Source organism: Tenrec ecaudatus, chromosome 4, assembly GCF_050624435.1.
Source record: "Tenrec ecaudatus isolate mTenEca1 chromosome 4, mTenEca1.hap1, whole genome shotgun sequence".
Classification (NCBI taxonomy): Eukaryota; Metazoa; Chordata; class Mammalia; order Afrosoricida; family Tenrecidae; genus Tenrec; species Tenrec ecaudatus.
In genome coordinates, this window is record NC_134533.1 from 53,149,112 (window position 1) to 53,169,757 (window position 20,646).

The 20,646-nt window shown below is 53.2% G+C and overlaps 1 protein-coding gene across 1 annotated transcript in view; it reads left to right on the forward strand.

Annotated features, from left to right (window-relative positions):
• The window catches only part of USH1C (USH1 protein network component harmonin), a 48,855-nt gene that overhangs the window by 8,557 nt on the left and 19,652 nt on the right, over positions 1-20,646 (forward strand). The window contains exons 2-14 of the mRNA XM_075547706.1: positions 1,128-1,195; positions 3,888-4,031; positions 4,130-4,268; positions 10,267-10,375; positions 10,478-10,502; positions 10,701-10,758; positions 11,039-11,133; positions 12,123-12,207; positions 13,403-13,462; positions 13,624-13,680; positions 13,943-14,085; positions 15,479-15,544; positions 16,310-16,434. Coding sequence (XP_075403821.1) covers positions 1,128-1,195; positions 3,888-4,031; positions 4,130-4,268; positions 10,267-10,375; positions 10,478-10,502; positions 10,701-10,758; positions 11,039-11,133; positions 12,123-12,207; positions 13,403-13,462; positions 13,624-13,680; positions 13,943-14,085; positions 15,479-15,544; positions 16,310-16,434 — 1,174 coding nt within the window. The remainder of the gene's footprint in view (positions 1-1,127; positions 1,196-3,887; positions 4,032-4,129; positions 4,269-10,266; positions 10,376-10,477; positions 10,503-10,700; positions 10,759-11,038; positions 11,134-12,122; positions 12,208-13,402; positions 13,463-13,623; positions 13,681-13,942; positions 14,086-15,478; positions 15,545-16,309; positions 16,435-20,646) is intronic.

The following is a 20,646-nucleotide window of genomic DNA, read 5'->3' on the forward strand; positions in this document are numbered from 1 at the left end:
TAAATGAAAACTCTCGGCCTGGTTTTAGCACAAAAGGGGGATTGCCAAGGGAGACCGGAAATCTGCATCTGTGCTCATCCCAGCCTCTGTGTTGGGGTAGACAGACTGCACCCCCGCTTGATCCTCCAGAGTCCTTCGCGTGCCCAAGAGAGAGGCAAGGCGGCGCTGGCCTTCCTCTGAGTCCCAACTCGGTGGGAGCTTGCAACTTCCAGCGTCAGACTCTGGCTGTGACTGCTGGAGCCCTGGACAAAACTTGGGCCTCAGGGCTGGGGGAGGGACCCACAGACCCCTTGCCTCCATTTGGCCCTGGCCCTGTTTCTCAGCCTTGGTCTACAGGGAGCTGCTCCAGGGAGTCGGATCTGGGGCTCCTGGCTCACCCAGTCCCCTGAGACTGAAGTGCTAATGAAACAGTCCCTGAACTTGACCTTGGAGTCCATGACATTGACGTCAGCAAAGTTGAAATGATGTAATCTGACTCCTCCTGTCCCCTTCTTGGAGACGGGGGTGGTGGCATGAGGGGGGGGGGTGACATTCAAGGACCTGGGAAGGGGAAGGAGTGTCCTGTAGACTGACCAGTGAGTGAGCAGAACTCAGGTCAATCTAGCTTTGCCCGGGACAGGACAGAGTGGAGGTTCCCTGACATTGGGGCCCCCAGAAGAACTTGGGAGTGAGGTGCTTCTTGGGGGTGGGATGTGCTGTCAGAATGAGTGGCCCAAATCCTTCCTGAAAGCATTTATCCGGCACTACAGCCATCACCAGGTAAGCTGAAAGTGGCCCTGCCTCTCCTGGACATGGGGTAACATGACAGAGGGGGTTGCAGCTCTACCATAGGGGAACATTGCCATCCCGGGGGGGGGGGGGTTACATGTGTGCATGTGCGTGAGCATGTCACCCCACCAGGGACAGTGCTCACTCAGCCTGGCCATATCCTGATGGTACGGGTACAGAGGTACCCCTGTGGCCACAGTGGGGTGGTCTGCATTTGGCTTCTTCCCACCCCCTCCTCATGTCCCCAGCCCTGAGGAGATGCTGCTGGGGTGGTCACCCTGGAGGGTTTCCCTTTCCTGGGGTCCTCTGGGGGCAGGGACACTGCTGGGCCTGGATAATTCTGCCCTTGGGTTTTCCAGGTGGATTTTCTGATTGAGAATGACGCCGAGAAGGACTATCTTTATGACGTGCTGCGGATGTACCACCAGTAAGTGTCTTGACTCTGGCTGTCATGGACCACACCGCTGGCTCTGCTTCCAGGGAACCCTGTCTTGGGCCAGCACAGGGAGCTTGGGGAGGCAGTTTCAGCGCTCCTTGGGATCAAATGGGCACACCATTCACCCACTTCTGCAGATACAACCAGCGTTTTGTGTTTGGCTCTGTGTGAGAGGCTAAGGATCCTTTGTAGCAAGACAGGCAGGTCCCTGCTCTCCAGTGGCTCACAGTCTGATGGGGGAGGCTGTCAAGTAGCCAGATAGGCTCAGTGCTGAGAAAGAACAAGAAATCCCTGTGTTAGACACCTCTCATGACTCACCTGCTTTTTCCTGCATTCCACATACATTTACCAACCCTGGTGGCGTAGTGAGCTACACAACTGGCTGCTTACCTCAAAGTCGGCAGTTCAAATCCGCCAGGCACTCCTCCAGAGTGCTTTCTACTTCCATAAAGATTTACCATCTTGGAAACCCACATGGGGCAGTTCTAATCTGTCTGATAGGATCACTGTGAGTCAGTGTGGCAGTGAGAACGGAATACCAATCAAAGCCACTTGTTGAGTCCCATGAGAATCCAGAAATGAGTAAAACCCAGTCCCTTTTCTGGATTAACCTATATCCTAGTAGGAGGGTTTACACACACACACACACACACACACACAGAACTCTACAGTGAAATAACCAAGTCAGGGGTCAAAGGAGCATGCTATAGGGGTGTGAAGAATGGATATTTTACTTCCAACTGTGGCGAAATATCAAGAAAGGTTGAGTTATGTTTTAAAGGATGAGAGGATTTTTAAAAAAATCTTAAAACCCTGCAGATAGCCTTTAACCCCAAGCAAGAACATCTGGGCTACTTAAGGACAAGTACACAATCACCGCTTTCTCTCCTGCTGTCTCCTCCCCGTGGTGGTGGTGGTGGTGGTGGTGGTGGTGGTGGTGGTGGTTGTTAACTGGCCCTGACTCACAGCGACCCCACATACAGCAAAATGCTGCTGGGCAAAATGCTGCCCGGATCTGCGCCATCTTCTCAGGAGTGAGCATGCTCCATCCGGGGTATTGTTGAGGGCAGCGTGCCTTCCAAGCGCCTCTGACCCGGGGGCTCATCTTCTAGACCGATATTGGACAGGGCTCTATGGAGACCCACGGAGCTTCCATTGCCTTGTTCTCTGAAGTCAGTTGCCGGGCCTGTCTGTTTAGTCTGCCTTAGCCCAAGATGTCAGTTTGCTATGCTTGCCAGTCTTGCTGTGGTGCTATAAGATATGCCACCAATATTTCAAATCCTAGCAGGTTCCCCCAGAGGGTTAGGTTCCACTAGAGCTTTCTCAGCAGGCCAGGTTAAGAAAACAGGCTTCAGCCCTGATGCTCTAGGGAGGCGAGTCAGTTCTGACTCACAGCGACCCCATGTGAAGCAGCATGACCGGCTGTGGGATCCTACGCTGTCACCACAAGGCTTATGTTGGAGCCCCTTGTTGCGGCCATTGGGAGGGTCCATTTGTTGGCAGTCTCCCCTTTTTTGCTGACTCGAGCATGATGTCCTTCTCCGGGGCGTGGCCCTTCCTAATGACATGTCCGAAGTTGTGGGCCAAATTCCCATCATCCTCTCTTCGAAGGAGCAAGCTGGCCGTACTTCATCCAACACAGAGTTGTTGCTTCTTGGTGCATGCTACTTACTCTCAGCATGCTTCCCAGACGCCAGAAACCAGCGTCCACATGTGGATGAGATGATTGGGTCGGGTCTACCTTAGCCCACAACGCAACAACTTTGGTTTGTTTGGTTTTGTTTGAACACTTCAAGAGGTCTTTGGCAGCAGGTGTGCCCGATTCGGTGCCTCATTTGATTTCTTGACTGCCGCCGCCATGATTGTGCTGATTGCGCTGATTGATTGTGGATCCAAGGACAACGAGCTCCTTGACAACGGTACCATTTTCCATCATTATCGTGATGTGACTTTTTGGTCCAGAGTTTTTTCTTCATGCTGAGTTGAATGCTATATTCCTTAATCTTTATCAGGAAGGGCTTCGAATCTTCTCTACTCTCAGCCAGCAAGGTTGTGGCACCTCTGTCCCGCAGGTTGTTAAAGACTCTTGCTCTAATCCTGACACAGGGTTCTTCAACATATGGGCCGGCTTCGTGCTGTCCTTGCTCAGCATAGACTGAATGTGTGTGGGGAAAGGATACAACCCTGATGCGCATCTTTCCAGATTTGAAACCAGGCTATAGCCCCATATTCTCTTCAGATGACTGCTCTTAGTCTCTGCACAGGTTCCACATACCTGCGCTGGAGCTCCCCATTCTCTGCACGGTTGGTATCCGTAATTTGTTATAACTCACTCCATGGAAAGTTTTTCATAGGGAGTGAAATACAAGCAATGATCTTTCTGCTAGTCTCTGCTTTCTGTCAAGACCCATCTAATAGTAGCAATGATGTTTCTTGTTTCACATCCTCTTCTGAACCTGCCTTGAACTTTTTGGCAGTTCTCTCTTGAGGCATAGTTGCAACTGTTGTGAATTATCTTTCAGTTTCAGCCCCCGTCCCACCCCTCTTAGTATCAGTGGCTTTTTCCTTCATTCCTGCTAAGAAGGATTTGGGACTCAGGGACGGGCAACCTAGGACGAGGGATCAGTGTCAGCCTCGGATGGGTGTTGGCATCTGTATATCAGGCGCCCTGGGCTCTCCACAGGACCATGGATGTGGCTGTGCTGGTGGGAGACCTGAAGCTGGTCATCAATGAGCCCAGCCGCCTGCCACTGTTTGATGCCATCCGGCCCCTGATACCGCTGAAGCACCAGGTGGAGTACGACCAGCTCACCCCGAGGCGCTCCAGGTGCGTTGGGGGCAGTCGGCCTAGAGGTGGGGGTGGGAGAGGTTACCCTGAGAGTGGATGGGGCAGGGCTGGCCATCATGCCCTTTCCCTCACTGCAGGAAGCTGAAGGAGGTCCGCCTGGACCGGCTGCACCCCGAAGGCCTGGGTCTCAGTGTGCGCGGTGGCCTGGAGTTTGGCTGTGGTCTCTTTATTTCCCACCTCATCAAAGGCGGCCAGGCCGACAGCATTGGGCTCCAGGTGAGTGAGCACACCTGCTGGGGGAAGGGGAGAAGGGCGCAGGCCTCAGGCTTCCTGACCCTGCTTCCAAGCCATAAGCCAAATCGTGTAGCACTACCTGGTCACCCTGAGCCTTTAAGAACAGAGGCTGGTGTCGTTGACAGGCTTGTGCAGAGCCACAGAAATGTGGCTGCAGGCGCTCAGCTGTTCTCCCGAGTCAAGCTGGGGACCTTGTGGTCTCAACCACAGCCATGCCAGACCTCCCCACTTCCGGAGCCTGGAGCCTTCCTATGTCCTGGCACCCGGAGCTTTACAGGAGGGCATGGTGCAGTGTGGTGGTTCAGGCAGGGAGACACATTCCTCCAGTTCAAGTCTGGCCCATACAAAAAAGCCCCCAGAAAACAAACCCTCACTGCCAGCCAGTCTATTCCAAATCCCAAGGACACTCTAGGACAGAGGAGAACTGGCCCTATGGGTTTCTGAGGCTGTGACACTTTACGAGAGCAGAAAGCCCCCTCTTTCTCCCACCGAGCAGCTGACAGCTTTGCACTGTGGACCTTGTGGGGGGCAGCCCAGCACATAACCCAACACCCCACCAGGGCTCCTTCTGTGTGCCAGCGTCCACTCGATTGGCAGGGAGTTTGTACTCACGGTGAGGCTTTCAACTTGTGTGACTCGTTACAGCCTCGGAAAGCCACAGGGCAGTTCTCCTCTGTCCTCTCGGGTCCCTGGGAATTGGCATTGACTCGATGGCAGTGAGATACAAGGGAGCTTGGACACGTGCTTGGGGAAATTGATGCAAAGAGAATGGGATTCCCCATGAACTTTGTGAAGGCCCCTTATGGTGGTCACTCACTGTGTAACTGGGGGGATTACTTAGCCCCTGGACCGCAGTTTCCTCATCCAGGAACTCGGTGCTGGTGTTAGTTTCTGCCGAGTCATCTCCGATTCATGTGATCTCAACGCACAACAGAGCGGCATGCTGCCTGGGCAGAGCCCTCTTCGTGATAGTGCGCAGGGGCCTGTGGGGTCCATCTCAGTGCAAGCTAGGGCGCTGGCTCTGTCCCCGGCCCAGCACCGGATGATACTCTGTTGTGAGCCATACGGTTGTCTTTGGCTAATTCTCAGAAGTAGCTTGTCAGGCCTTTCTTCCTAGCCTGTCTGGGAGTTCTACTGAAACTTCTTCACCGAGAGTGACCCTGTTGATATTTTAAAAACTGGGGAGTAGCTTCCAGCTCCATAGCAGCCCACAGGCCCCCACAGGGATATAAAACAGAGCTAATGAGCCTACTACCTACCTCTCTGCAGGAGCCCTGGTGGCACAGTGGTTATGTGTGATGGGCTGCTATCCACAAGGTGAGCAGTTCAGAACCACCAGCCGTTCCATGGGAGAAAGCCGGGCTTTCTACCCCCATAAAGAGTTACAGTCTCAGAAACCCACAGGAGCAGCTCTACCCTGTCCTATAGGGTCGACATTGACTCTATGGGAGTGGGTCTGGTTTTGGTTTGGACTTAACACACCTGGTTGATAGGAATAAAAATCAATGAATATTGTTATACCTTCATGAAAGAATAAATGAATGAGAGCGACACAGTGCTTTTAGCAGGGCCTGGCACTTGAGTGCTGATGTTTGCTAAGTAAACAGAGAGGGTGCTGTCATACGCACCTGCTAGGTGCCAGGTGTTATGCTCACAACCCAGGGGATGTCATCTCTATTGGTTGTTAACAGAGACTCAGCCACTTGACTAGGTTCACACTGTCACGGAAGTGGCAGAGCTAGGATTTGAACCCTGGTCTCCTGACTGCCAAGCACAGGCCTCTCCCTGCAGCACCCTTGGTATCAGAGCAGAGATGAGCAGTTCTCCAGGCTAGCCCCCCACCATACCCCCAGTCATGTTTCTGTGTGTCCAGATAAAGGACCCCCCCCCCACTCCCTCCTCCGGCTGCTGGCTGTCTGTTATCGACATCCTGATCCCCGCTGCCAAGCCGGGGGTTTCAAGGGGCTCAGGGGCTAATGTGCACGATACTGCAGCGGGAGGGGCGCTGACAGAGCTGGCTTTGTTCTAAATCCCCATCCCTTGGCTCACCGGTGGCGTCTGAAATTTCAGCCCGCTCATTCTTCCCCTCAGCAGCAACACTTTTTCCAGCCCAGAAATGCAGCCGCCACCGCATAATGAGCCTGTCCGTCCATCTGTCCTCGGAGGCCCTGTTTTCCAGAGCAGCCTCTCCTCCCAGGACTGGCCTTTCTCAGCAGAGGGGCAGGAGTGGGGGCAATGGCTCCGGGGCTTTTTCTGAAACCTCACCTGCCTGTTTCTCAGGCTTGTGACTTGTCCACCCTTTCACAGGCCAATGGGTTCGTCTCCCCTTTCTGCCACTGCCCCTCGGATCATCCTGCCTGCAGCCCCTTCACAAAGGGCCTTTCTGCTGGACTGCACTCAGGAGGGGTCCTGGGGGGAGAGGAAAGTGGATCCCATAAGCTGAGCCAGGGCATGTGTGGGAATCATTCCCTGTAGGAATAAGATCCGGGACTTCACTCAGAGGAACTTGGGGAGAGGAAAAAAAAAGAAGAAGCCTGTATCCATTGACCTGCCTGAGCTTCTCCTTTCTGGAAACATCTCGCGATGAGGGCAACTGGGAGAAGATTCCAGAAAGCAGGAGAAGGGCAGGGTGAGACACAGTCCGGGAGGTGCTGCGGGCTCAGATTGAACCTGTGAGCCTGGGCTTGAGCCCCAACAGTAGGACCAAGCTCTAGGGCGCCATCCTTCTGTTAGGAATGTCTGAGATGCTTCTCAATTGATCACTGTCTTCAGTCACGCCAGCCCTCTGCCTTGCATTGGGCAGCCCAGCAGCAGGGTTGCCTGATTCATAACAGTAGCAAAATGACAGTTATGAAGTAGCAATGAAAAGAATTTTATGGTTGGGGGTCACCACCCCATGAGGAACTGTGTTAAAGGGTGGCGTCTTTAGGAAGGTTGAGAACCACTGGGCTAGAGAGTGATTCCCTGAGCCTGGATTGTCCTGGCTGTAAAATGGATAGCAAAATCGCTTCCGTTCTTGTGGGATCCCAGGGCTCTGGTGGGTAGCCGAGGTCCCAAGAGGGCAGGATGCAGGGAATTACAGGCAGCCTTGGCCAATTGCCCTTCTGCTCTGTGTCCAGACAACTGAGAGACAATGCTGGCAGTCAGGGAGATCATGCTGGTTACTAGCTAGCAGGCCCCGAGCAGGGGATGTGGCCACTCTGCCCTCCGTATGCTCATCTGCTTCCAGGGACACTGCCTGCTGCCCTGCAGGTTGCTGTGAAAAGTAGGTGCTAGAAGGTAGTGGTGACCAGAGCGTGTGCCGGCCATTCTCCTAACCATAGCTGTCCCCAGGAGATAGAGGGGTCTCCAGGGAAGCCCTTCCTGTTCTTGAGAGCTACTCCCCATTCCTTTCTGGTCCCCAAGAAGACTGGGGTCTGTGTGTCCTGGAGAGCGGGGGTGGCTCAGGTGGCAATAACAAGATGGTGACTCTGTGTGGGTGTTTGGAGAGGGTGGGAGTTGGCCTAGAGAACCCCTCAGAGAGAGGCAGTGTGCCGACACCACCCCCAGCCAGGCCCCACCAAACCCAAACAACTCACTGCCGTCAAGTCGACTCCGACCCATAGCAATGATCTAGGACTGGGTAGAGCTGCCCCTGTGGGCACCCAAGGCTACAACTCCTTAATCTGTTACACCCCTCACTCGTGCCTGGCCATCGTGTCTCCAAAGAGTATGGCCTACGCTGCCACCAGAGTGGAGAAGGGGACCCTGGTCTTGCTGTGTGGCCTTGGATTACCTTTCTGAGTCTCAATTTCAGCCGCTTTCTGAGGGTCCCACCTGCCCTGCTGTTCCCACATAAGGAGCTTCCGGATTGCACGCCAGGGCCTAGGTGCTTGCAAAATCCAGAGACTGTCCAGCAGGGGACGGTCTCACCGTGCAAGACCCCGAGTCCCCTTCTCCTGTGGCCTAACCCCGGAGAAGATGGATCTGAGCAGAGTCTTTAGGGCTCAGGCCCAGTCCCACTGCTGTGGAGTAGACTGCGACTCAGAACAAGCCTAGAGGGGGTTTCTCAGGCTGGAAATCATTACAGGATATGCTAATGGGTTTGAACAACAACCTTGTGGTTAGCAGGTTGTCGACCACATCCCCAACTGCACCCCTTAATGCTTGCAATGGCAGCTATTTACTGAGCTCTTATTCATTTAATCCCCACAGTGAACCACATTGTTCTCCCATTTTACACAGGAGAGAAACCAAGGCCCAGAAAGTCCAGGGGACTTGCCCAAGACCACATAGCTAATAAAGCAGAGATTCAGACCCAGGACATCTAGTTTCTAGGCCCTGTGCTCATCTGCTCTCAAAGTAAGAAGTAAGAGTTCAGGGCTGAGGCAGAGTTCATGCAGTTTCTATGGCATTCTTTAAAAGCCTGTGTGTGTTCTTGGGCCAGGAGCTCTGGTGGAGTAGTGGTTATGCATTGGGCTCGGATCATCAAGGGCAGCAACGGCTCCTTGGGAGAAAGAGAAGGCTTTCTATGCCTGAAAAAGAGTTACAGTCTTGGAAACTCACAGAGGCAGTTCTACCCTGTCCTATAGGGTCACTGTGAGTTGGCATTAGCTCAATGGCACTGAGCTTGGTTTGTTTGTTTGTTTGGTGTGTGTGTGTGTGTGTGTGTGTGTGTGTGTGTGTGTGTGTGTGTGTGCTCATAGTCATGGGCATTCCCCATCTCATCTCAGTCACAGTGTTATGAGACTAACAGAGACAAGGGGCAGAGGGGGAGGAGCTGTGAGGCCCTGGTGGCATAGCGGGTTGCATCAAGGGCAGCTAACTACAGGATCAGCAGTTCAAAACCACCCACCAGTCCACAGGAGGAAAATGAGGCTTTCTGACTCCATAAAGATTTATAGTCTCAGAAATACATAGGAGCTAATAACATCCAAATCTGCGGGAGGGAACAGTATTAGAACTTAAATTCTGAACACCCACTTTGCCAAAAGTCATGGATGACAGTGAAAGCCCACTAGCAGGGTCCGTGCATGGTTTAAGCCTCCTGACCACAGACCAGGGGTGTGAACAGCCGTGCTGTCAGACAGGGTGCATTGTAAGGGATTATGGCAGATGTGGTTCGGTTAAAATGTAGCACCTTAGCATTTGATCTTCTTACTGACCCAATTAAAACTTGTTCCGGTTTTAAATATTTTCTGCTTTCTTTTCCATTGAGATTTCTCTCTGTTTTATGTTGTCGTTGTTGCTGGGATTTTCTGTTTTGGTTTGGTTTTTGCTTTTGTCTTGTATGCTTTGCTGTACAAGAACTCCAGGATAGGTAAGTCTGTAGAGGCAGTACCCAGATGAATGGTTTCTTAGGGGCACGGCAGGAGAAGTTGCTGGGAACTGGAGTGCTGACGACAGTGAGTACAAGAAAGAAGGAAACGTTCTAGAATTGATTGTGGTGGTAATCGCACCACGCACTTCAGTACGACTGAACTATTGAATGGCATGATGTATGAATTATATGTCAGGAAAACTGTTTTAAACAAAGAAACCCACCAGGACAGCTCCACTCTATCCTCTCGGTTGCTGTGAGTCATACTTGATGGGAGTGTTTCTTTGGGGAGCCTTTTTCTTGGGGCAATGTGGGACAATGGCTAGCAACTAGCAGCTTGAAGCTGGGTGAAGGGCCACCCTTGCAGGATTTTAGAACCTGACAGTGCCCCAGTAGGGCTAATGGTGTGCGCCCTGCCCTTTCTTGGTTTTCCCCATCTGTAAAATGGGGCAGAAAGACTGCTCAGAAGTACCACAGGGCCTGGCCTCCTCGGGAGGAGGGAGGTGGCTGGTTGTGGGGAGGCTCTGGAGCACAGAGGCAGGATTCTCCAAGGGGAGGGGTGACTGTCCCCTTTCTGGTGGCCCATCACCAGAGGTCAGGCCTGTACCACCTGGCAGTGAGCCCACCCAGCTGCCTGACTCTCCCTCAGCCCAGAGCTCCTTCCCTCTCTCTGTGGCCAAGGTTGGGGATGAGATCGTCCGGATCAATGGCTATTCCATCTCCTCCTGCACCCACGAGGAGGTCATCAACCTCATCCGCACCAAGAAGACTGTGTCCATCAAAGTGAGACGTGAGTAAGGGGGTGCAGGGGATGGGGGTGGGGGAGAGTGGACGACAGGGTGCCCAGATTCTGGGGAGGAGCCCTCCTAACTCTGACGCCTTTCTCCCACAGACATCGGCCTGATCCCCGTGAAGAGGTGAGCAAGACCCAGCCCCTCCAGGCAGACTCTGCCCCACAGCCTTAGCGTCCCTGAGGGCCACCCCACTGCCCCCAGGCCAGCATTGCTCCTTGGTCAATGGTGGTGGTGGGCTCCAAGTGGGGCAGATTCAGAGACAGGCCTTGTCTCTCAAAGATCTCTCCCTAATATACCCCCTTTGACATTCGCTCCCACCAGCTCTCCTGATGAGACCCTCAAATGGCAATATGTGGATCAGTTTGTGTCGGAATCTGGGGTAAGGTTCCAGACCACCCTGTGATGGGTCTGGGTGCCCTGGTCTCCAAGGAGGGGCATGCGAACATCACACAGCCCCCCAAGCCACACCCAGAATGCTGCTGTGGGACTGTGGGCCCTTAGCCCGGTCGGCTGGTGCTGAGCCCCTGCGCCTTCGCAGCACAGCAACCAGGCCTGTGTGGACAGGGCCGGGCTGGGGCTCACCCTGAAAGCCTCTCAAACGCAAGAGGCCAGTTGCGTGCCTGTGGACACTCAGTGACTAGACTACATCCCTCCTCTAGGGCGGGCAGGGGATGCTGGGCTCCCCCGGGAGTCGGGAACACAAGGAGAAGAAGGTCTTCATCAGCCTGGTGGGCTCCCGGGGTCTTGGCTGCAGGTAGGTGGAGCGCACACCCTGGGGCTCACCTACCACCTCTCATTGCTGAGCCGCACTCGGTGTCTCCCTGTATAAGTCAGCGCTGAGGACGCCCATGACGCAGGGCTTACCATGTCACTAGGCAGTGGGGTGACAAAGCAACGTTCTAAGCTTAATGCCTGATGGGCAGTAAGAAAGCAGTCGGCGAATATTAGCTATGATCACTGAAGTGATGTCTTTTTACCATTTCTCTTCCTCACACTTATTTGACACGCTCGTGGAAAGCATAAGAGCTAGAACGCCCTTCTACCTAGACTAGAACAGCCTAAGGAGGAAATCAGTCACACTCACATTGAGGGGACAGGGTGGCATATACAACTATAATGAAGCTCTATTCTAGGTCAGGGATGGCAAATGGGTTTCCCGCGCTGCACCATCTCTAATCAGTTAGAAATATCTGCCTGGGGTCGTGTTTTGAATAGGATTCTGTGGCTGTGCCCCAGCTAGGGAGCAGAGTGCTGTGATGGATTAGTGATGTCTGCCACAGATCTGGAAGGGGAGCATTCGAGCATGTTTGCCATCCATCCTGCAGGGGCTCTAGGAGCTCTGAGAAGGGAGCAACTGGCTTAGTCTTGGGATGAAATATGGGGGAGGGGGATGAAATTCTCGCAGAGGAGAGAGCATTTGAGCCTTAAGGAGTGAATATTAAAATGCTAAAAAAAAATTAAAGAGAGAGAGGAGACAGCATTTGTGGGACATGCGGTGCGAGCTGAGCGAGGGCAAGTTGGCATGGCTGTTGCTCAGGGACAGAGTGGAGATGACGCCAGAGACGGAGATACTGAGCTACTCAGCTCAAGGGTTGACCAGTCTCCTGAGGGACTGGAGCCCTGGACCCCATGTGGGTGCTCTGGCCCGCAGGCTGATGGACAGAACATTGAGAATGAGCGAGTGCTGCAGTGGACGAGAGGCAAGGGGCAGAGCCTCACCCACATGGCCCATCTCTCCCTCAGCATTTCCAGCGGCCCCGTCCAGAAACCCGGCATCTTCATCAGCAACGTGAAGCCTGGCTCCCTGTCGGCCGAGGTTGGGTTGGAGGTGAGTAACCCTGGGCTGTCAGAGTATGAGTATGTGTGGGGGGGGGATGGGTATCAGATAGTTAATCAGAGTGTGAGTGTGTGTGGGGAGGTGTGGGGGACGGGTGTCAGACGGTTAATCAGACAGTGAGGGAGGCCCATGCCTTCTCGCATAGCCCTCGCCCTGCAGTGCTGGCTGATGATCCCTCCCTACCAGCCAAGGGCAGGCTTCACAGGGGGTGACCTTTGACTGCCATGGCCAACCCTGAGAGTGCAGCAAGAATAACCAGACTTCACTCAATCAGACCAGACCTGGTCCTGAGCCCGTACAGCTTTACGTCAACCCTGGCAATTCCATCAGGTCGTTTTTCTAAGACTGGGTACCTGGCACTGGCAGGGCTGGGCGTCACATTCCAGAGCCAAAACTCTGCTTCTTTGGGAAATGTACTTCCTGTCTCATCTGGAAAAGAAGGGTCACAGTGCATTCTTGCCAGGGATGTTTTGTAGACTACGACTTAATTCAGGTGCTGAGTAACCAATGAGTGTTAGTTGTTATTATTGCACCCACTTCTCACTCATTGGCTTGGAGAGGTTCAAAAATTGATGCTATGTGAAAAGGAAAGGTGACTACATCGTTACATAACTGCCAAATGACAGTGTCGCACAGCTGCCTCGATTTTATCACTACCCCACCGCCACTTCCATGGCCCCATGACTGCCCAGCCACGCGGAGACCTAAGCTTAATCATCACAGCCTGGGTTCTGCTTGCCTGGCGTGTCCGGTTGGTTACTGGACATTGCTAATGTGCAAACTAGTCACATAGTAGGCATTTTGTGTGAAACATCAGATAATGAGACTGTCACTAAGTGAGGCGTCGGTGTATCCGACTGTGCCTCTGCCACATGACAGGCCTGAAGACCCCTACCTCTACCCAATGATCTTCAAGCAAATGTCACAAGTACAGCCAAAGAAATGACCCACTAATGGTATAGTAGCAGCCAGTGAGAGAAGTGTGGGAGGAAGGGATGCCAGGAGAGCTTGGAGTCTTACCAGAGTGCCAACCGCTCTGCTCCTCAGGAAGAGCAGGGACACATCCCCTTGAAGGCCCAGTGCCAGGCCCTGACCCCAACAGAGAGTACTTCTTGCCGTCGAGTGAGTGAGTGAGTGAGTGTCTGGGCCACACGAGCACATCGCTCCCTCTCTGTTTCCCCACCAGACAGGGGACCAGATTGTCGAGGTCAATGGCATCGACTTCTCTAACCTGGACCACAAGGAGGTGAGAGGTGGGATCTTCCCTTGCTGGTGCTTACCTCCCTCCCCATGCCCCACCCCACCTCCCACCCCGCACTGCCCTGGCACCCAACACCCTCCATGGCCTCTCAGCCTGGTCTGCTCCCATCTCTCAGGCCCCAGCTGGCTGACCTCTTGTCCCCACAGGCTGTGAACATACTGAAGGGCAGCCGCAGTCTGACCATCTCCATCGTCGCCGGGGCAGTAAGTCCAGAATGAGTTAGTGGGGACCACAGGGCCCCTGACCTCGGCCCCACACTCCTGGGAAGAGCCGTGGGGTCGTCTCTGATGCTCTGCCAGAGCCAGGCGGCAGGCAGTGTTGGGTCAGAGGTGACACGAACCCCCTGGGCTTGACACTAAGTGCATGAGGCTAAAAGACAGCCTATGGGGTGGTCCCCAGGACAGTAGCAGCGGCCACCAGATCTCCCAGGGTGCTGAGCCGAGGACCATTCCCTACCACCTCCAGGGCCGAGAGCTGTTCCTGACCGACCGGGAGCGACTGGCGGAGGTGCGGCAGCGCGAACTGCAGCGGCAGGAGCTTCTGATGCAGAAGAAGCTGGCGATGGAGTCCAACAAGATCCTGCAGGAGCAGCAGGAGACCGAGAGGCAGTGAGTGAGCCCGCCTGCCTCCCCCTCCACTCCCACCGCCCACCTCCCTGCCTGCCTTCTGTCCTGGCTGCCTGCCCTCCCCCCAGGGGCTGTCCTAAACCATAGCTCAGCACCCCGACACCACCCTCTCCTCCCCTCCTGGCCAAGAAGAGCCTCTGATTTAAAAGGGGGAAAAAAAAGTTGAGTCCAACTTCTGATGACCCATGTGGGTCGCAATACTACTGTGCTCCTGAGTGTCTTCCACGGCTGATTCCTGGGAAGTGGGTCACAGGTTTTGCTTCCAAGACGTGTATGTAGACCTCCAACCTTTCCGTTGCCATTTCCACCAGCAGGGACTCTGGGGCTAAAGGACAGGGCAGAACTGCCCCTGCGATTTCCCAGACCGTCAATTCATACAGGAGCACAGCGCCTCATCTTAGCAGTAGCCAGCTTTTGCCGAGTCCCTGCCGATGGATGGCATTGATTAGGGCAGCGGTTCTCAGCCTTCCTCAGGCCGCGGCCCTTGCATACACTTCCTCATGTGGTGGTGACCCTCCAACCATAACATGATTTTCGTTGCTACTTCTTCACTGTCATTTTACTACTGTTAAGAATCAGGCGACCCCTGTGAAAGGGTCGTTCCATCTCCAAAGGGGTCTCAACTCACAGGTTGAGAGCCACTGGATTAGAGACTGTATTACCTAATTTCATTCCCACAATAACTGGGAGAGGTAGATGGTAGTAGCCCCATTTTGCAGATAAGAGGGTTAAGCCACATAGGGCTGACAACCCAAGGTGACGAGACCCCCCCCCCATACACACACGTAACAGTGTGTTTGAGAAATGGATAGGAAGAATAAACCAGACAAGCAGTTCCTGTAATGTCAAAAACTACGGCCAAAATTCATATCAAAACATAAGGGAGGTTCAAATAGTTCATGGAAAAATCCCAGTATCTTTTCTTTCCATGTTCCCACGAACTTTTTGAAGACCCCTGTACCCTGTAGGAGCTTAATAAGTATTTGGAGGAAAAGCAAAGGATCTTTCCATTCCCTCTATCCTAAGTTCCCTGCAGAACAGCCCCTGTGGAACCACTCACTGTCCGCCGACCTGGCCTGGTCCCCGGCATCTCACTGTAGTCTGGCGCTCTGTGTGGGTGTTTGGAGGTGGGCAGTGTGGGGTGTGGCCCTCACGTGGACCTGCTCCCTGGTTCCTACAGCACAGGACCTGTGCTCAGAAACCACACCAGAGCCTGGGCCCTGGACTTCCCCAGTACCCAGGTCTACCCCAAGTCTTCCTGGAAGGGAACCTGGGAGAAATACTGCAACCCATTTTCAAATCAGGAAGTAGCCCAAGGGACGAGTTGAATTGTCTTATGTCACCTGTCACATGCCAACCTGCATTTGCATTTCAGAAGGAAAAAGGAAATTGCCCAGAAGGCAGCAGAGGAAAACGAGAGATACCGGAAGGAGATGGAACAGTAAGTACACGCAATTCCAAGTTCATGTGCACATGCATGTCTATGTGTGCACATGGATGTGCTCGCAGGGCTTTGGCCAACTGAAGGCCAACTCTAGGCCCGTCTCCCTGGCCCTCTTGTCTCCTAGCAGACCTGCCGTTATCTGTAGCCATTTCACAATGCTCGTAAATCCCATCAGAGCAGGGTCACTAGAACCTGTTGTTGTGGCAGCCATGGTGTCAGCTCTGACCCCACAGCAACTTCCCATGTGACAGAATGACAGGTTGTCCGTTCTACCCATCTTCATGATCATCGGACTAGCACCTAGTGTCATGTAACAGCCAGGTGACATTTGCCCTCAATTTAAAATATGAGCTCCAAAATGATTACTAAAAAATAATAAGAAATAAAATACAAGCTCCAGAGCCTAAGTTTTATTCTCTGCTATATTCTGAGCTATCCAGTGGTTGCATGTTGGGCTGCTAACTGCAAGGTCAGATGTTCGAAACCACCAGCTGCTCCTTGGGAGAAAGACCAGGCTTTCTACTCCCGTAAAGAGTTAGTCTCAGAAACCCACAGGGGCAGTTCTACCCTGTCCTGTAGGGTCACTACATGTCAGGATGGACTCAAAGACAGTGAGTTTGGTTTGGTTTGGTTTGGTGTGGTGTGGTGTGGTGTGTGTGTGTGTGTGTGTGTGTGTGTGTGAATATCTCCAGCGACTAGAACCTTGAAGCCTCTCCCCTTCGAAAGTTCTAGCTTTGATCACAGGCTGAGGTCTTGTTTTAGGATTGTGGAGGATGAAGAGAAGTTTAGGAAGCAGTGGGAAGAAGACTGGGGCTCAAAGGAACAGCTGCTCATGCCCAAAACCATCACCGCCGAAGTGCACCCGATACCCCTTCGCAAGCCAAAGTGTATGTACCATGTGCTGGGGTCGGGCTCCCTTCTGGGGCACAGAGCAGTGGTTCTCAACCTTCCTAATGCCGCGACCCCTTAACACAGTTCCTCCTGTTGTGGTGAACCCCCAACCACAACATTATTTTTGTTGCTACTTCATAACTGTACTTTTGCTACTGTTGTGAACTAAGCAACCCCTGTGAAAGGGTCATTTGACACCCCCCCCATTAGGGTCGCGACCCCCAGGTTGAGAACCGCTGGCAAAGAGGGTGTAGCAAGACCTCACAGAGATGCTGATCCTCCTTCAGTCAGCTTCCAGGTGGATAGTCCTTGGACCACAGTCCCTTCTTGAAGGGCCAGTCCTATGCCAGGGCCTGTTTGCCAGGACATTGGTGGGGGAGGGGGATGACTCTGTCTGCCGCCTGGGCCTGGAGGTCTGCTCCACACCCCCAGCCACCAGTCTGTCCCCCACAACACCGAGTTAGGCAGGTCAGTCACTCAAAGGCCTTTGGGCTGCTGAGCACATTCCTAGAAAGGAACATTATCAATCGATTTGTGTCATGAACACAGATGCAGAAATCTTCAACAAAATTGTAGCAAACTGAACCCAACGAAGTATAAAAAGAACCATATGACACAACCAAGTGAGATTTATTCCAAGTATGCACGACTTATTCAGCTTTCCAAAATCAGCTAATAGCTCCTCACAACAGGCTAAAGAGAGAGAAATATATATATATATGTTTATATCAATAGATAAAGAAATAGCATTTAACAAAATCCAACACCCACTCATAATAAAAAGGTTTTAGCAAACTAGGAATGAGCTCACCTAATAAAGAACTCCTGTAATAAAATCAACCACTACTATCCTACCGAGGAACACTGGTAGTGCAGTGGGTTACATGTTGGATTGCTGATGGCAAGGTTAGCAGTTCAAAACCACCAGCCACTCCTTGGGAGGAAGATGAGGCTTTCGAATTCTGGAAGCAATTACCGTCTTAGAACATCATACGTCGTGATGAGAGTCTAGATGCTTTTCCTCCCAAGACTGGGAATAAGACTCTCACCCCTCCTTTTCAGTACCATGTGGAAGCCCTGGCTTAGGAAACGAGAATAGCAAGGTGTGCCCATTGGAAAGGAAGAAAGAGGAAGTGGAGAGTTGTGAGAAAAGCAGAACTGGTCCGGAGAACTATAATCTAAATGTGTTGAGTGCCGTGTCTGCCTCCTGCCATGTTCCGGATTGGGATGGAGTGGAGGCAGCAGCAAGAAAGAAGGGAGGGGGCTCGTGTTGAAGAAGGACGATGTTGGTCCAAGGCTGATGGATGACTGGGAAAGAAGCTCTCCTGAAGCCTCTACCACCTACATCCTATTCATAGGACCTTGCCATGCCATTCCAAGCAGAGAGATGGAGATGTCTATAGGGCCCCGCCTTGCCACTAGTCTGGTGGCTGAATCATAGTCCTCGGCCCTCAGCTCCCTCTGTCCTTGCCATCTCTTCTTTTCATTTGCCCAGTGTTGTCTCCTCCAATTTCAGCCCAGTTGACCACTAACTGACCCCGGTCCACCTGCTCTCAACGTCAGCTTCCAGGATGTCTCTCCCAGGGCTTGATCACATCAGCAGGGGAAAGCGGGTTTAAACCTTCGTGCTTCTTCAGTGGACCAGTGGTGAGAAGCCAGAGCAAGGCAGTCTGGGACCACAGACTCCTAGTCAAGCCTTTACCCTATCCTAAAGCTCTTTGGCTTGACACTTCACGCCAAGCAGGCTCTTCTCCAGCTGATTTTGCTCAGCTGACCTAGGGACGTCTCGCCACGGGGTGAATCGACCCAAGAACCAAGGGTCTCCCTCTCTGCTACGTAGCAGCCATTTGGGAGCCTGTGATGAGATCTGGACCTATCCATCCCCAACGTGAGATCAAATCCAAGCCCTGGAGGGAAGTCAGTTTGCCAGCACAGACCACTTGGCATAAGGCAGGAACTGCAGGGCACTGCCACCCCTGGGCAGAGGAAAGAGCCCAGCACATCCCCCCTTGGCAGCAGGGCACAGTGTCATCTCACGGTCCTCTTGAAAGGACAAAGCGTGCCCTCATTCAGCTCTCCACTGACGGTCCGGGGGGGCTGAGAATGTGGCCGGAGAGAAATTCCCGGTGAATCATCTGTATTTTAGACAGATAGCTAAGTTGCTCTCCTGGGTGAAATAGGAGCTTCAGAAGGAGAGAAATCAATTTTAATTGCTTCTTGTGAAAGTAATCCTAGTCAATTTAGTACCTGCCTAGAAATTGAGTCTCGGCTTTGTTGCAAACACAGGGACTATGGAAAAGAGAAGCGCTTTCACTGGCTAGCTATTCATTTAGTGTCTTTTAACCAAATCAAGCTTTTTGTATAAAAGACTCAGCAACTTTTTTTTCCCATGATAAAATGTGTTCTAAGGCAGCCCCCACCAAGCACAGGATTGATGAGTGGAGCCTGCTGGCCTGTGCTGGGGCAGCTGCCCAGTCATCCATCTTCATATGCACCGACAATTTAATTCTAAGTTGGAGATCAATCAGGAATGCTGCAAGCCCTGGGCCAGCTCCATTCCTACCTCTCTCCTCATTCCCAAGAGTCTGGAATGGTTTGGGCTGTGTTGGGTCCACAGGCACAGGCCCCAGGCAGCCCCTCCTCCTTCACCACTCTTCAACCCTGGGACGTGGTGAGCAGACAAGCTCTACCTGCCTCTGATCTCTGTGCCTGTGAGAGGAACCCTGTGTTCCTGAACAAACAGGTAAGAATGTGAAGCAGCTAATGCCTGGAAAATGAGAGAGCTATCCTAAAGATACAGGCTTGGGACTGGCAGCTCCCTCTACCACGACCTGCCACTTCCCATCATTGCTTCTTCCCACTTACCTATGACTGTCTAACAGGACCCCCAATATTCTATAGAGCTTTCAAGACCCAGGGATCTCTTCTCTCTCTCTCTCTCTCTCTCTCTCTCTCTCTCTCTCTCTCTCTCTCTCTCTCTCTCTCTCTCTCTCTCACACACACACACACACACACACACACACACACACACAGTTTCTCGGGTTCCTAAGCCTCCATCTCCTGCCCACATTTCTCAGATGGCCCCAGGGACCTAGATCTCTCAGACCAGATGTCAAGAAGAGCCCAGGGCGTGTTGTCCCCCCATGGCAGGTCCTTGGTTCCTCACAGCACACACTCAGCTCTCCCCATCTCCTCCACCACATGCCCCAGGCTTCAGTTTTAATTCACTGCCCAGCAAAATGCCCCTCACACTGTTGTTAATTGATTTTACAGACAGAGAAGCAAACGGCACCAGAATTCAAAGCCCTACCCCAAAACAAGACCCCTTTGCTCTGGGTTGCTAAGCCCTGTTCCTGCCCTGGAGGAAGCTGCTCAGAAGCCAGCCGGGGCCCCAGAGCCCCACTCGCCTCAGTTTCTGAGTCCTATTCCCTTCATCAGTGACCTCCTCTTTTCCTGGGTAGATGCTCAGGGCATGGAGGCCCAGCTTGAGCCCACAGAGGAGCCAGACGGAGGCCCAGAGGAGCAGGGAGCCCAGGTTTGCATCCCCGCTTCCGCTCAATAGCCCTGCTGCTCTGCTTCTCCTGCCTGCCTCCTCCTGACAGCAGTGCAAACGGCCTGTGGTGGGGACCCCGGGGACCCAGGAAGCTCTACCATGCCCCAACTGGGGACAGCTCTCATGCCAGGCAGATCAGTCACCAGCAGGACTCAATTCCTGGATTTAAAGACTGTCCTGGCCCAAGCCCTGTTCGAGGCACTGGCTCTCCCCCAGGATTCCCTAGACTCCCGGCAACTCTGGGAATGCAGCCTGACCCAGGAGAGCGCCTTCAGAGTCCTGCTCTGCACTAAGGGCGGGCAATGAAACCCTGTCTCTGGCCCCAGGGAGGTCCAGGGTTGGGGTACTCCTGCCTCAAGTGTGAAGGCAGTAAGGCGCATGCCCTAGTGGTCTGGATAGAGAGAGACTTCTCAGTAGCAGCTGCCCTGCCCGCTCCTGCTTGAGCACCCCACCCCCACCCCCGCTGCCTCCCCTCGAGCTGTACACTCCCCACCTCCTTCTCGATCCTTTTCTTTCACTGTTAGAAGCAGAGGACTCTGCCCTCACTAGGAGACAAGACAGCTTTGTTCTCTCTGAAGGCAGTTCTAGGCAGAGGCCCAGGCCCTTTGTTTGGGTGGAGGGACCAGACAGGAGGCTGAGGGGAGGCCTCACTCTC